Below are 15,740 nucleotides of genomic sequence, written 5' to 3'. Positions count from 1 at the left end.
CGGTTACTGGCGGTAAACCAAGTGCGAATAAGGCCCTTCTGCAAACAGATCCTCAACTGGATTGCGTACGTAGCGATGAGAAAACGCTATTCTAGGACAGTGGAATACACCCGTACGAAGCATTTTTTCGTATCCAAACTATCTCCAGTGTGTTGTATATCTTTTTTTGGGATTATCCGTGAAATTTTACCTTCAATTTTTCCTTATTCTGAGACGTTCTGCAATGCAAGCACATATTGTTGCCGGACAACTACAAAAGCGTCACTTCCCTACATAGCAAAGCGCAACTTTCCTGTAGTTGTAAGCCATGATATAAATATTTTTTTAAACTCATAAGAAACACTTGGGTAAATTTGTGATTTCATTAGTCACAAAAACCAGTACTTCAACTCCTGACACAAATATTATCGATCACCTGTTAAAATAATTCTGACACTCAGCCCAGAGTTGGGTTCGTGCATCCCGGTCGAATACGAAAGCGTGGATGAAATTTATGGTTATCGCCGGTATCCGTTACTTACGTCCGCAAAAGTGCATGTCGTCATCAGTTTTCCCAGGTCAAAGCGCTTCACTGTTTTCCAACACACAGCAACTAAAATACTTACGTAATCTATTCGTCACATTATATGGATCACAAACACAGGATAATGGGAGGTTTTTTTTCCAATTCTTCCCTCCTCGTCAAATTCCTGTATCTATATCATTTATTTGACTTATCATCTGAAGGGGGATTTGATACCCATTTCCGAACTGTACATTAAAAACAAAACCATGAATCACAGGGAAAACTTTTCTACCGATCAAAACCCAGAACGGCAAAAACCTGCCACACTTCCACATAATATTCTTTGTGTGAAGTCACATATTGCAAAATGACTTATCAAAATATTGCGGGAATTACCTACCCGAATTTTAGAGGGGTGAAAAATTTTTTCTTTTTCGAAACGACAAAATTCGCGACGCTTTTTTTCGAACAGTATTACAACACAGTTCTCGACGAATACAACCGAATTTTGCGTTTATTTCTGAAACGACGAACAGTTTATGATGATATTTGCAAATTTATCAGATTGAGGACAAACATCTAGCGGGAAACTTTAACAAAACTTTAATTTCAAGTTCATTGTAATACCTCACCAGCTACTCAGTCTTGTTCCTGAAAGTGCTTCTGAGGCACTGCCCAGTTATTTGTTTTGACATGTCAAAACAGCTGACAGTTCGGCGACATATTACTGCAAATCATCATGGCTGGAAGTATTCTTCAATATTTGTGAGCTTTATCTGTTGCTTTAATCATGAAAAAATAGACGTTATAGGACGATCTCAAAAACGCACATACAGAGATAAACATTGACAAAATTGTGTGCTGTAGGGCTCTTTGGCAGCAGTCAACCATCTGTGGCAACGAGAGCCAAGAAGTTAAGTCTGAGACACGGTCAGCTGGACAGACGTAATGCCATAAAGGTACGTTTTGGGGTAAACAACGGCAGCGTACGAGTTTTCTTTTGGAGACAGATGACCCATTACGAACCAACATGAGATCAATGCAAGGTATTTATTTAGTTTTGCGTGATATCTATTTACCAGTTACTTGAACGCAGGTTACATACTCAAAGTAATTGTCGCAAGCGTCTCGCTTACTAGCGAATGTTCGTATTGTATTTTAATGCGTCATGAACCGCCGGATTTCAACACGACTGGTATGATACTTTATTAACTACCACGCTTCGTTCAGGAGTTACACAATCTTAATGAATCTTCGATCTATATGAAATTTACGACAGCTCTCACAATAAAATTTTAGTTTTCCCAAGAAACATTTTATGTCGAATGATAAATTTTAAGTAACAATTCACACATTAACGCTACCAAACTGTTCAGGTCGTAGAAATTGCTTTAGATTAAGATACAACCAGCGACTCCCAAAACTGACATACGAACTAATAATTTGCACACAATCAAAAATTTGCCTTTTTAAGTCTTTGTAAACAGATTATACCGTATTTCAATTCCAGCGGAAGTAACAGTCAAGTGAGATTGTGACGCAAGCAGTGTTAGTAATACTCAATACCTTTATTAATATGGCCCTCAGAGAAAACTGCTGGACTGATTTTGCGAATAGCTTGCAGTCTTGAGATCCAGAGAAGCGCGCCATCAAAGTGATGGCCCTGCAAACCTACACAGGTAGCTTTGACGACAAAATCGCATCAAGTCCGCTGTTACATTCATTCCCAGAAGGATGGCACTTCTAATGCGATTAATTCTGTCATTTGTACCGTGATTCAACAAAGGTACGGTATGTAGCAGCAATACGCAACTGCTATTAATGCACGTTGTTGCTGCTGCTGCAACTTAATGCAGGTTCACTTTATTCTAAAATGTTCCCTTCCTAGAAGTATTACACACAAACTTGGTGGGAAAACAATTTTAGTCAAGACAGGTGATGCACGTGATCAAAGTTGCGACGCGCAGATATGTTCGAAAATACTGGATCTGCGTTAGTGATATGGACATTTACTGCTTTCTCTATAACTTATAAACGCAAACTTGAGAAGGGCGCTAATAAGACATAAGGGGACCGTACTACCTCATTCGACGAATAGCCGGAAGCCTCTTCCGATTTGTCGCAGAACAATAATTTAATTTAACTGGTTGATCAACGAAAAAGAAAACAATTTTTCCATGTAAACGATTGTTGTACTAACAGTAACAAAATATAAGGCTTTCAGGGAGGAAGCTGGTTCTTAAATATTTACCTTAATTTTGTCGTACGTTGTTGACAGTTCGAGGCGGTGTACAAATGGATTTAACAGATCTTCTGCATTCGGCAGATGTTCTGCCGCATGTAGCTTTCCATTCATCATGGTGAGATGAAGACGCGAACAATAACAAATAATCACGATCAGTCCATTACTTCACTTAACGCGCGGACACCACAATCACACGTTCACTCACTAGATCAAATCGACCGGCTACTTGCGCTCCGGAACTGTCTGCGGGCAGCGAATGAGCTGGGGAAAGCAGACCCCTCGTAGTTTGTCTGTCGCCCACTAGAGTCGCTCCAGTACGCAAATAATCACCGCTGCACAACAGTGACAACAGTGTTGACAACATTGACATGATTTCATGGATTTGACTGTAATAAAATGACCATCTATTCTGACTCGAATGAAAGAAAAGCATGTTGCTCATGTTCCGGATGCAGCTCGATAGATGCTGTTGTTCATTGTAGTGCCAATACAATTATGGAAAGTTTTCCCTCGCCTTAAGATTTAGCTCACATGAAACACAGTATCTACAAAGCCAGCTATAGAGACAATTTTAAACCGGATATTCCATTTAATCATAAAATAAGAAACTTCTCGCTCATTTTCATTTATCCTACCAGCTAGATACTTTCTCTCGTGATCCAGTCTTTCAATGATATTACGTTGCAGTACCTGTTGTTTACAAATATAACCATGCCTAATAACAAAGGTTATGTAAATGTGTTACCGCGAATTTTCATTCATTAGTTTCTTAACGAACGGAAACCTAATGCCGCAGAGATCCACCGAAAACTATTGCAATGGATAGACTGGAAACCGTATTACGTTCTTTCTACAAATACTTCAGTTCGTATCCGGCTAAATGGAGAGACGTATTACAAGATTATAGCGAATGCTCTACGGCACTGTGTAACGAAATTGAACAGCTTCAGTTAATAAAGAGGTAATAGGAACACTTTTTTACATTACATATGAAGTTTACGAGAAGTGCCTCATGATTTTTGTCGTAAAGTTTATTATTTAAAGCATTGGGTATATTCTTATATAGATTCTATTTCTTGGTTTGTACTTATTGACGCTTTAGACTTATATATATGGAAATAATGTGAATTGGTTGCTATCTCCTTAGTGATACTAAGTTTGGCAGTAAGAAGACGTTGCATAAGTTTGGAATTTGCCTTTAAAATATGAGAAGTGGTTGGCAACTGGTATTTTAACTCATGTTATTTAACTCCTAGACCATGACCTGCACTTCAAATAGTTGGTTACGCATGTCTTTAAAAGAAAACAAATCAAATCACTGTTTCCTCGAGTGCCAGTTTGCAGAAGATGGGATTAGTTATTCATACACATGGTACCCGTAATTTAAATATATTTGCCTTTTGAAACGCCCCATTGAATAATTATGGGATATTTTATACTTCCATTGCTACTTTAATCGTTAAATCAGAAGTCTCAACAGACTCAAGATGTAGGCCTATGTGTATTATGTTGCTAACATAATTGATTTGATTGATTGATTTGCCGAAGTACATAGTAATGGCTTCACTATTCCGATTGATGTAATTACTGTTTGACCAATTTTTGATGGCTCTGAGGACATCATCGACATTAAAGACATTTTCATGTAAGTTAATACATCTCATTTACAGCAACATTGATGTATTTCACTTTGAACACACATGTAAAATTAGCAGTAGAAACATTGATATGCCAAAATACGCACTATCTGCATTTAAATATATTCTGCAAAATTAGAATTATTATTTATTTATTCATCCATAGACCATACAGTAGTGAAGGACATACCAGATACATTACAGAAGTAATATGAATAGTATGTACATACTTACAACATTTACACAGTAGTATAAGATTAGGCATCACTTCCAATATCATCATATCTGGTAGCGCACTTCGGACTTCAAACCAATCTGTAGGTTGATCACAGTTTTACTTATGAGCCAACAAAGTCACTGTAAATGTAAAGAAAAGTGTGAAGAAGAAGTATATTTACTTATCTCTTCATCTATATTTATCTTCCAAGGTTTAGATGTAAACTGTCAGCGCATTGAAAAGTAAGATTCTTACATAGCTTACATGTGTCTGTGTTCATGTGCTTTATATTATTTTCACTTTGGAGAATGCTGCATTTGCATTCACAGTGCTTGTGTACACTTTCAATTTTTTTTAGAACCATTATTTCTAAAACCATTGATAAATAATGACTCTGAACAGAAGTCTGTTGCTAAGGCAGTAAATTCAAAATTTCTGGGATGATCTGCTGAAATGTTTGAGTTCAGCTACCTATGCTATTACAGTTATTGCAAATTTTGGTGAAAAACATGTGAGTAAATTAGCCTACTATGCCTGTTATCATTCCTTGTTTTCATATGACATCATATTTTGGGGTAATTCATCATTAAGAGAAAGAGTATTTATTGCAGCTGGAGCCCACCTGAATCACCTAGCAGATGTTAATTTAAGGAATTAGGGATATTCACAATAGCTACACAACATGTATATTCACTAATGAAATTTGTTATTAATAATCTCTCCCAATTCAAAAATACTGGCAAAGTGATATTGTGTGAAGAAACCTTATGTTGAAGTGACACGTTCCACATCATTACAAAATGTTGTAGTCATGATCTAATAATCTACAGAACATGTATTATCATAATGTAATATAATACCATTGTGCTCAAAGTTGCTAGAAGGATAGTTGCACATTTTACAAGTTAGGAGATATGTATGTATATGGAGTACGGCTAAAAATCATCTTCAGAAATTAACATTGTAAGCTTGTAGAGGACAGCAATGCAAAAGGTATTGGTTAGTCAGTATCATCTTCCGTGGATCACTTGTACAATTAATCATACTTTTGTGGAACATGTCGTTTTATATTCACATTACACATTCATACGTAAATATGGCTAGATGATGACCATTTGCATGTTTCATTTTCTTTATTTTTTTTTTTATACAGGTCTTTGTTAATATTTTCATCCCCCCCCCCCCTCCTTCCAGCATCTACACATAACAAAAATATAAATTCTTCTATAGAAGAGAAGGAGTTTTCTGGGAAAAACTTTTCAGTTTTTATATCGTTGGGTAATTGGTCAGAAATTTTGGTGGCAACTTTTTGTGCTAAAGATGATCTTAAATGTGGAGTAACGAATTTCATTTTTCTTTTGGTATTGTAGTTATGTACATCTTTGTTCCTCTTGAAGTGCAGTGAATTATTTACAACAAATTCCACGATGAGATAAATATGCTATGAAACAGTAGCCAGAATGCCCAGCTTCTCAAACAGATTTCTGTCATCATGGATGAACACCACATGTTATTCACACAGCACATTCTTGAGCAATGAAGATTTTTCTTTCTCCAAAATGAGTAACCCCAGGACACTATTGTTGCAAAGTTATATGGAATGGAATGAGCATGTAAGTAGTGTAGTAGGAAAGGCAAATGTCGACTCTCGCTTAGTGTGAGACTTTTAGCAAATTGTGGTTCACCTGGAAAGGAGACTGCATATAGGACACTAGGATGATCCATTCATAAGTGCTGCTTGAGTTTTTGGGATCTGCACCAGATTGGATTAAATGAAGACATCGAGGCAATTCAGAGGCAGACAACTAGATTGGTTACAGATAGGTTCGAATAGGATTGGGGAGAAGTGAAGTTTGTGGCACAACTTGACCAGAAGAAGGGATCGGTTGGTAGGACATGTTCTGAGGCATCAAGGGATCACCAATTTAGTATTGGAGGGCAGCGTGGAGGGTAAAAATCGTAGAGGGAGACCATGAGATGAATACACTAAGCAGATTCAGAAGGATGTAGGTTGTAGTAGGTACTGGGAGATGAAGAAGCTTGCACAGGATAGAGTAGCATGGAGAGCTGCATCAAACCAGTCTCAGGACTGAAGACAACAACAACAGGTTCGAATAACACACAAGTATTACGCAGATGCTTCAGGAACTCGACTGGCAATCCCTAGAGGGAAACTGACATTCTTTTCAAGAAACAGTATTGAGAAAAATGTAGAGAACCAGCATTTGAAGCTGACTGCAGAATGATTTTACTGCTGCCAATGTACATGTTGCCTAATGGCCAAGAAGATAAGATAAGTGAAATCATGGCTCTTATAGAGGCATAGAGGCAGCTGTTTTTCCTTTGGTCTAGTTGTGAGTGGAACTGGAATGGTACACTGTATCCTTCGTAACACACCATACAATGGCTTGTGAAGTATGTATGTATGTATGTATGTATGTAGATGTAGATTATTCATATGCACATTTTCATTCAATAATGTCAAAGTATGTCAACTTACTTATTTGTCTGTCTCCAAGATTTGCAAGTATACAGTCAATTGCAAGATTATAAGAAATCTGAAACAGTGTAGGGCTAAAATGAAAGTGGCATCGCTATGGCAGAGGATTGCCAATTGTTATTCAGTCATATCCTGCCAGTTGTACCCAAGTTAAAATGGAAAGCTACTGGAACAGAGTAAGTATATGTAGCTCTAACAAACCAGTTTTCCATTATGATTACCACGGTTCTGCTGATGATAAAAAAAAAACGTATAGTAGATAGTATTGAATCCGCAAATATTCTCAATAATCATATATGTATAATCTGTATTTGTATCTTTCATAAAATGCACTAATTTTAAACAAATAATTCTGTCAATATAGATTATACTGAGACAGAGAATTCTATAAGTTAGCAATTGCGGAAATATGTTCAAATTTATTGTCATGTAATCCATTACATTTTTAAATTTATTTCATTATTTAAATTAGCTTTTCTGTGTTGGTTCATTATATAACTATATATTTTGGGTTACAGTGTTCCCACAGAACAAGAAGTTGAAATTGATGTGATTAATTATTACTCAGATCATTAATCAATGGTTTGTTATTTCAGTGTTGGGGACAAAAAATTGAAGATACTGGAAATCCCTCTGTTGAAGCAAAATTTGCTGGGGAAGATATATGCAGCTATTGAGACGGAGGTACAACTTCTTAATAAATTAGTGTATGTATCTTTCCTGCTTTCATAGTATAGCGTATAAAACTTGCTGATGGATATAGAGCCAGACCATTTTTATTTCCATAAGAATAGACTTACAACTTAGTCTCACAACTGTTTGGAGGAAAACAGTGATGAGCTTATTTTGAATTGATATTTGGATCACATAATAATGAACAATGAACATCAGCAAAAGCTAAATAGTAATAATGGAATTTAATTGAATTAAGTCAGCTGGTGCCGAGGGAATTAGATTAGGAAATGAGATGCTTTAGAGTAGTAGATGGGTTTTACTATCTGGGCAGCAAAATAACTGATTGCAGTAGCCACCAGAAAGATTGCGGGAGGCGCACGTCTGCACAACGCTACACGCGAGGGCACGCGAGAATTCGGCCACGACCTCTGCCAGCGGAACAACAACAACAACTCGGGCAGCATGGGTCTTGCCCAGTCAGTTCACATCGGGCATGCCTAGGAGACTATGTGAAGTGTGACGGAAAACGTGAACCGTGTTACTACACTGATGATGGCTGAAGTAGAGAGGATATCAAAAGTTCTGTTTATTTATTTATTGTCCTCTGAATCAATATTGTACATGTCATGCACATGGTGATGCACAAACATACATTTGATGTTGGACATTATGATAATTTTCTGGTATGAAGTAATATGACGAAAGTTTACACAAACATGAATTTACACACACAAATTTATGAACACACAAATTACATACATGTTTTTAGATATACTTATTTAAATTACATACTTCCTCTCACACATTTACAGAACAGTACCTGGTTGGATATTCTTTCTGCACTTAATTTGCTTAGTAGCAGATGATATAGATGCAAGATTTTTGCACACACTTGCATTAATGTTCTACTCTTTACAAAATTCTTTGCAGCATTATTTTCATGTTTCTTTCCACCCATATGAAGCAGAAATTCACTTGCACTGTAGAAACAATCACCAAGTTGAAATTATTTTAATTTTGTATTAAATACAGTCAGGGACTTACTGTTTTTTAGTTGCCTAGGGAATGTAGACTGGCAGAGTCCAGAAAAGCATTTCTAAAGAAGAGAAATTTGTTAGCTACAAATATAGATTTGAGTGTAAGGATGTCTTTTTCCGAAAGTATTTGTATGGAGTGTAACCATATATGAAAGTGAAACATGGACAATAAACAGTTTACGCAAGAAGTGATTAGAAACTTTTGAAATACGGTGCTACAGAAGAATGGCTGAAGATTAGATGGGTGGCTGGTGAACTAGTGAGGTAGGACTGAATAGAACTGAGGAGAAAAGAAATTTTTGGTGCAACCTGACTAGCAGAAGGGATTGGTGATTCTGACACATCAAGGGATCCCCCCGGGGGACACTCTGCTCTTTGGCAGGTTCATGTGTGGCTACCACGGGCCCCCAGCCTTTGCAGCACCTTTTCCCTTATGTGCTGCATGTCCATCCTGTTGCTATGTTTTTTCGCTTCCCTCGGGGACCATGTCTGGGGTGATTTTGGGAATGTGTTCCACAGCGTCAGTAGCTGACATTAGAACAGTCTCACCACTGTTTTCTGTTCCTTTTTTCCTTTCTCCGCTTACCTTCTCCTATCCTTCCTCCGCTCTGGTGTTCGTGTTCGAGGCTCCTCTTTTTCTTCTTTCTCCCTGTGCGCTCCTGAAGGCCAGCTCACACATCTGATGTGCAACAGGTAACTAGGTGATATGTAATTCCCAGCCCTAGGTCGAGGGGTAGGATTCGTTCGTACACTCTGGTATAGGCCAGGCCCAGGGAGGAGGATTCCCTGAGCTGATACCTTCCCAAATTGCCGATTGGTCCCTCTGTTAGGTGTTCAAGAGGTGTGACCTGAGTTGTGATCAATCGCTTAAAGTGGGTGAGCCCCCCTATGAGCGGGGACAGTTGGGACGAGCATGCCATTGGAGACACTGGTAGTCATGGCGGATTTTCTCGCAATGAGCCAATCATCATCTTTGCAATCCATGTCTACCAAATGTAAATGGAATGAGGCTCCCGATCCAAAGACCCTCTGAGCTGCACCACATTCCCTCATGGTTTCAAATATTGAAGACGGTCAGTCCTTTGCAACGGTAAATCCGTATCTTATTCAGAAAAGTGTTGATGCATTGCCAGTCCTCTGAAGTCCTGCTCTTGTTTACACAATAGCATTTTGCTTGTGGAGGTTACTTGTGATTCTCAAGCGCAATAACTGCATGCTGTTTCGCTTTCTCCAGGTCTGTTCTGTTCGTGTCAAGACCCAAAGAAACTGAATTCATCCCATGGTATTATTTATGCTAGGCTGCTCGATGGTTTGACAGAGACAGATATCCATACGTACCACTCTGATCAGGATGCCATTGCCGTCTGTCGGGTGATGAAAAAGATAGATGCATCCTTAGTGCCCACACACAGTCTTTTTTTCACCTTTGATAGAGTGGTGTTTTCGTCCAAGATCAAAGCAGGCTATGAAGTTACCACAGTCCTGTTCCGGGGTCACGTCAAGTGCCGGCATGTTGGGTGAGAACTGAAGAGCAGAGAGGGCTGTGAAACGATATCAGCCAATAGTATGGTGATGAAACCCTCTCTAGGATGACGCTGAGGCAGGAGCAGCCTCTACACAAAGAGAATATAAGCACCACACCATCCAGCCAAGGACCGAGTGGAAGGCAAGCTGTCGTACGAATGCTACAGCAGCCACTTATGAAATGTATTGTTTTGCTTGTATTGGATTTGTATATATTTAAGGACATTGATTATTTGCATGTCATCATTTGCTTGTGACACACCTTTGTGAATATGCCAAGTTAAGTATTATCATTTATTTTACTATAATAAACTTGATTAATACAATTTGCTTGAATTGTTGACTAACGATCCGAGAAAGCAGTTTCCTAGACACCCTATATTGGATGTGTGGGCAGAGCACAAGAAGTCCAACCATACATTCTGAACTTGATGCGCTGCTACCAGTGTCATTGTTTCAACCACACTCAAATGTCTTGTCGACACACAAATGTGTAACCTGTGTCCCCCTGCTGTATCAATTGGAATGGTGACCATGCTGCCTTTTTTCGAGATTGTACCATGTATCTCGATGAGTGGGCTATCAGGGAGATCCAGATAAAGAAAAAGTGCCTTACCCAGTCTCTCGCAAGTTATTGGCTAGTTGCAAATCCTGTGTTCTACCATCTAGCACTTAAAGTACTGTTCTTGCTACATTTCGCTCCACGAAGACAGACGAGCGACCTCAAATTCAGCATTGCAGTTTTTAAATTGCCCAGTGTCATGATAGGATCGCTCTCTCATTGTCCATCTCTGTAACAAGCTACCAGACATTCACCTCCCGGGATGAAGTCACCTGCTACACAACCAGCAAGCCGGAAGGGACAGAAGGCATACTCTTGCAAAGACTTCCTATGTCTCTCCAACCAGCAAACATCTGAGTCTTCCTCTGCTAACTGTAAAGACTCCACATAGTAAAACAAATGGAAACGGTCTTGTCCTTCGCCGACTCGGAGATGCTCTTCAACAGTGTCGCCACATGATACCTTCACCCTGCTGACCTTCATGTTGCTGGTGCGCACCACCAACCATTTTTCTGCTCTGGACTGCACAGATGAACAGAGGGAGAATGCCAATGTCTCTGTAGATCTCATGGAGCAGGATCCTCCAGCCTCTGCACCATGTTGCTGTGAGTCTTGAAGGCCGCCATTCGGCAGCCTCCTAGGTGACACATCTTCATTTTTGCCCTGTCCTTTCCTCAGTATGACTCTCTTTCAGTGGAACTTTCGTGGCCTTTGATCAAACAAAGAGGATTTATGGCTACTCTTAAAATCGCGTCATCTGCATGTTTGAGCTCTCACAGTTCTTCCTGGCTTGTTTTGACCCCCCCCCCCCCCCCCCCCCCCAATGAGGATGGCGTTCCATCTCATGGGGGAGTCAAGCTGCCCATACGGAATGACATTCATACTCAACGCATCTCCCTGTCTTCAAGCTGTTGCAGTTCACCGTTTGCTTCCTAACTTGACCTTTTCCATTTGTACTGTTTACGTCGCTCTGTCATTTGATGTCACCAGAGCAGACATCGTTCAGGTTATTGGGCAGCTACTTCACCCCTTTCTGCTGCTCGGTGACTTTAATGTGCACCATCACCTTTGGGGTTCTCTCAGAACCTGTCCAAGAGCTGCTCCCTTGGTTGACATACCAAATCAACTTAACCTCCTTTGCCTCAACACAGGAGCACCCATGTCCCTTTTAGACTCCATGCACACCTATTCGCATTTGTACTTATCCTTCTGCACTGCCCAGCTTGCCCATCATCTTGAGTAGCAGGATGGTGGTATTAACTGAAGTGTACTGAACAGCCTAAAAAAACTAAAGTTGAACAAAAATATGTCACCTATAAATATAGATATTACTAAAGAAGTCACTACCAATATGAAAATAGGGATAATGATGCATTTTTGTGAATACCAGAACACAGTGACACCTTTCATAATGGCACACTGAACAGCTTAGACAAACAATCAGTGAACTTAGGGGAAATCCTAAATGATAGACTTTCTTACCATCAATTGCCGAACTTAATTAATGAAAAAGTGAGAAACCTCTGGAAGAAGCCATGGGGTTGAACCAAGACGTCAAAATCAGCACATTTCTGCCAGCTACAACCTAAAATAGCTTCATATCAGTGGTTTTGCTGTTGGGTACATAACTTAATAGCTAAAGCACTGTTTAACTAAACAGTAATGAAACAAACTGTCAATGTATCACTCTGTTGCCATGGACAGATGTTACTCCACAGTGACTACCCACTTGAAGCATTGAACAGTACAGTTGCATCAGAACCCAGCCAACTGCTTATTCGATTACTAATTATCTTGTAGCCAAGTGCCTTGTCATTGGATTGTTCCTTTAGCTTGTACTCTGGATAATTTTCTTGATCAGAATGTAATTTTTTTCTCACCAATGCTCACTGTTTATTTTGAATTACTGCTGCTCACTTGGACATATGACAACACACTGTGTTAGCTGAAGCAAGAATGAAGGAATAGGTATGGGCTCACTATTGTGAAACAACAATGGAACAGTGCAAAACAATTTTATTTGCTGTTGACACACATTTTATACACAGGCACGCCTGTTTGAGGGTTAAAAAAAGCAGACAAAAATTCGCTTGATACCTTCCTAAGAGATAGTCTCCATTCCTTTCAAACTACATCTACATAGATACTCCGCAAGCCACCGTACTGTGCATTGCGGAGGGTACCCTGTACCACTACTTGTCATAGCCCCTCCTGCTCGACTCGAATAGAGCAAGGAAAAAATGACTGTCTGTATGCCTCCGTATGAACTCTAATCTCTTGTATCTAATGTTTGTGTCCTTACGTGTGATATATGTTAGCTGCAGTGGAATTGTTTGGCAGTTAGCTTCAAAAAATGGTTCTCTAAATTTTCTCAATAGTGTTTCTCAAAAAGAACATTGTTTTCCCTTCATGGATTCCCATTTGAGTTCCCGAAGCATCTCTGCAACACTTACATGTTGTTTGAACCTAGCAGTAACAAATCTAGCTGCTCGCCTCTGTATTTCTTCAATGTCTTCCTTCAGTGTTATCTGGTGCAGATCACAAACACTTTAGCAGTACTCAAGAATAGGTCACACCAGCATCCTATATGTGACCTCCTTTACAAGTGAATCACTCTTTCGTAAAATTCTCCCAGCAAACTGAAGTCAACCATTTGCCTTCCCTACCACAGTTTTCACGTGCTTGTTCACCTCATATCGCTTTGCAACATTACACTCAGGTATTTAAATGACTTGACTATTTCAAACAGGACACTAGTAATACTGTATCTGAACATTGCATGTGAGTTCTTCCTACTCATCCACATTAACTTACATTTTCCCACATTTAGAGCTAACTGCCATTGATCGCACCAACGTGAAATTTTGTCCAAGTCGTCTTGTACCTTCCTACAGTCGCTTAACTTCAACACCTTACCGTACACCACAGCATCATCAGCAGACAACCACAGATTGCTGCCTACCCTGTCCACAAAATAATTTGTGTATGTAGAGAACAACAGCAGTTCTATCACACTTTTCTGGGGCATGCCTGATGATACCCTTGTCTCTGATGAACACTTCCCGTCGAGGACAACATATTGGGTCCTATTATTTAAGAAGTCATTGAGCCACTCACATATCTGTGCATATTGCATATGCTCATACGTTTGTTAACAACCTGGAATGAGGCACTGTGTCAAATGCTTTCCAGAAATCTTGAAATGTGGGCTCTGCCTGTTGCCTTTCATCCCTCATTCTCAGTATATCTTTAGAAAAGGGCAAGCCGAGTTTCGAATGAGTGATGCATTCTAAAATCATGCTGATTCATGGCCATCAGCATCTTAGTCTCAAGAAAGTTTATTATATTCGATCTCAGAATATGTTCAAGGATTCTACAGCAAACAGAAGTTAGGAATAGTGGTCTGTACTTTAGCGGGTCTTTTCTTTTACCTTTCATATGTACTGGAGTCACCTGCTCTTTTTACCAGTCTCATGGGACTTTGCGCTGGATGAGAGATTCACCATAATTGCAAGCTAGGTAAGGGGTCAATGCTGTAGTGTACTCTTTGTAAAATCAAACTGGAATTTCATCCGGACATGGTGATTTACCTGTTTTAAAATCTTTCAGTTGTTCTCTATGCCATTGCACTGTAAGTGTCGACCAAGTGTGGCGTAAGTTCAAAGTAGGATTATTGATAAAGTGCAAAGAGATTTTGGTTGTGTGTAATGTACACCAGTGACAAGACACAATCAATACCTGCACTCTGTGATAGTGCTGATAATGTTACCAGTAACAGTACCACTAAAGTTGAGTTACTAAATGTGGCTTTCTGATATTCCTTCAACAAATAAGATGAAGTTAATATTCCAGACTCGAATTAAGGACCGATGCCAACATGAGTAACTGAGAAGTAGATATACCTGAGTGTAGCAAAGCAGCTCAGATCACTTAATAAAGACAAGACTTCTGGTCCAGATGGTGTAGCAGTTACATTCCTTTCAGAATATTCTTTTTAATAGTTCCATACTTAGCAATAACGTACAACTGCTTGCTCAGTAAAAGATCCTTACCTAAAGATTGGAAAGTTCCACAAGTCATACCAGTGCTCAAGAAAGGAAAAAGTAGTAATTTGATGAATTACAGACCTATAGCAAAAACAATCTGTTGACACACAGTCATCATGGATTCAGAAACTATCATTCTTGTGCAACACAACTAGCTCTTTATTCTCATGAAGTAATGAGAGCTATCACATTGATTTTATATTTCTAGATTTTCAGAAGGTTTTGGATACAGTTCCTCACAAGTGGCTTCCAATCAAATTGCAAGTGGCTTCCAATCAAATTGTGTGCATACTTAGTAGCATCTTGGCTGTGTGACTGGATTTGTGATTTCCTGTCAGAAAGCTCACAGTTGTTAGTAATTGATGTAAACTTATTGAGTAAAACAGAAGTGGTACCTGGTGTTCCACAAGGAAGTGTTATAGGCCTTCTGCTGTTCCTAATCTATGTTATAAAAGACAATCTGAATAGCCATTTAGATTGTTTGCAGGTGATGCTGTCATTTACCATCTACTGAAGTCATCAGGAGATCAGAACCTATTTCAACATGATGTAGGCAAGATATTTGTATGGTGTGAAAAGTGGCAATTGACTCTACATAATGGAATGTGTGAGGACATCCACATGTGTAGTAAAAGGAACATGTGTCATTTTGGTTACACAAAAAAAAAAAAAATCATACAAATCTGAGGGCTGTCAATTCAACAGTTATGAACAACTTAAAATGGAATGGTCACATAGATAATTTTGTGGGGAAGGCAAACTAAAGACTGTTTTATTAGCAGAATACGTAGA

General features: G+C 39.1%; 2 protein-coding genes across 5 annotated transcripts in view; one reads left to right on the top strand and one right to left on the bottom strand.

The window, feature by feature from the left end:
- LOC126356097 (lysophosphatidylcholine acyltransferase) overlaps window positions 1-3,150 on the bottom strand; it is a 607,194-nt gene extending 604,044 nt beyond the window's left edge. The window contains exon 1 of one of the 2 annotated variants that reach the window (XM_050006786.1): window positions 2,757-3,150. In XM_050006786.1, coding sequence (XP_049862743.1) covers window positions 2,757-2,864 — 108 coding nt within the window. In that variant the 5' untranslated portion in view covers window positions 2,865-3,150. The remainder of the gene's footprint in view (window positions 1-2,756) is intronic. The other variant, XM_050006787.1, reaches the window with a different exon arrangement.
- Window positions 3,151-3,456: 306 nt separating this feature from the next.
- LOC126356098 (uncharacterized protein C1orf109 homolog) overlaps window positions 3,457-15,740 on the top strand; it is a 59,066-nt gene continuing 46,782 nt past the window's right edge. The window contains exons 1-2 of one of the 3 annotated variants that reach the window (XM_050006788.1): window positions 3,457-3,711; window positions 7,701-7,811. In XM_050006788.1, coding sequence (XP_049862745.1) covers window positions 3,569-3,711; window positions 7,701-7,811 — 254 coding nt within the window. In that variant the 5' untranslated portion in view covers window positions 3,457-3,568. Of the gene's footprint in view, window positions 3,712-7,127; window positions 7,281-7,700; window positions 7,812-15,740 lie in introns of those variants that run through there. The other 2 variants (XM_050006789.1, XM_050006790.1) reach the window with 2 other exon arrangements.

The sequence above is a fragment of the Schistocerca gregaria genome, chromosome 3, assembly GCF_023897955.1.
Source record: "Schistocerca gregaria isolate iqSchGreg1 chromosome 3, iqSchGreg1.2, whole genome shotgun sequence".
In the NCBI taxonomy this organism is placed as follows: domain Eukaryota; kingdom Metazoa; phylum Arthropoda; class Insecta; order Orthoptera; family Acrididae; genus Schistocerca; species Schistocerca gregaria.
The sequence above is the reverse complement of the archived record's forward strand: the minus strand, read 5'-3'. Positions and strand labels throughout refer to the sequence as shown.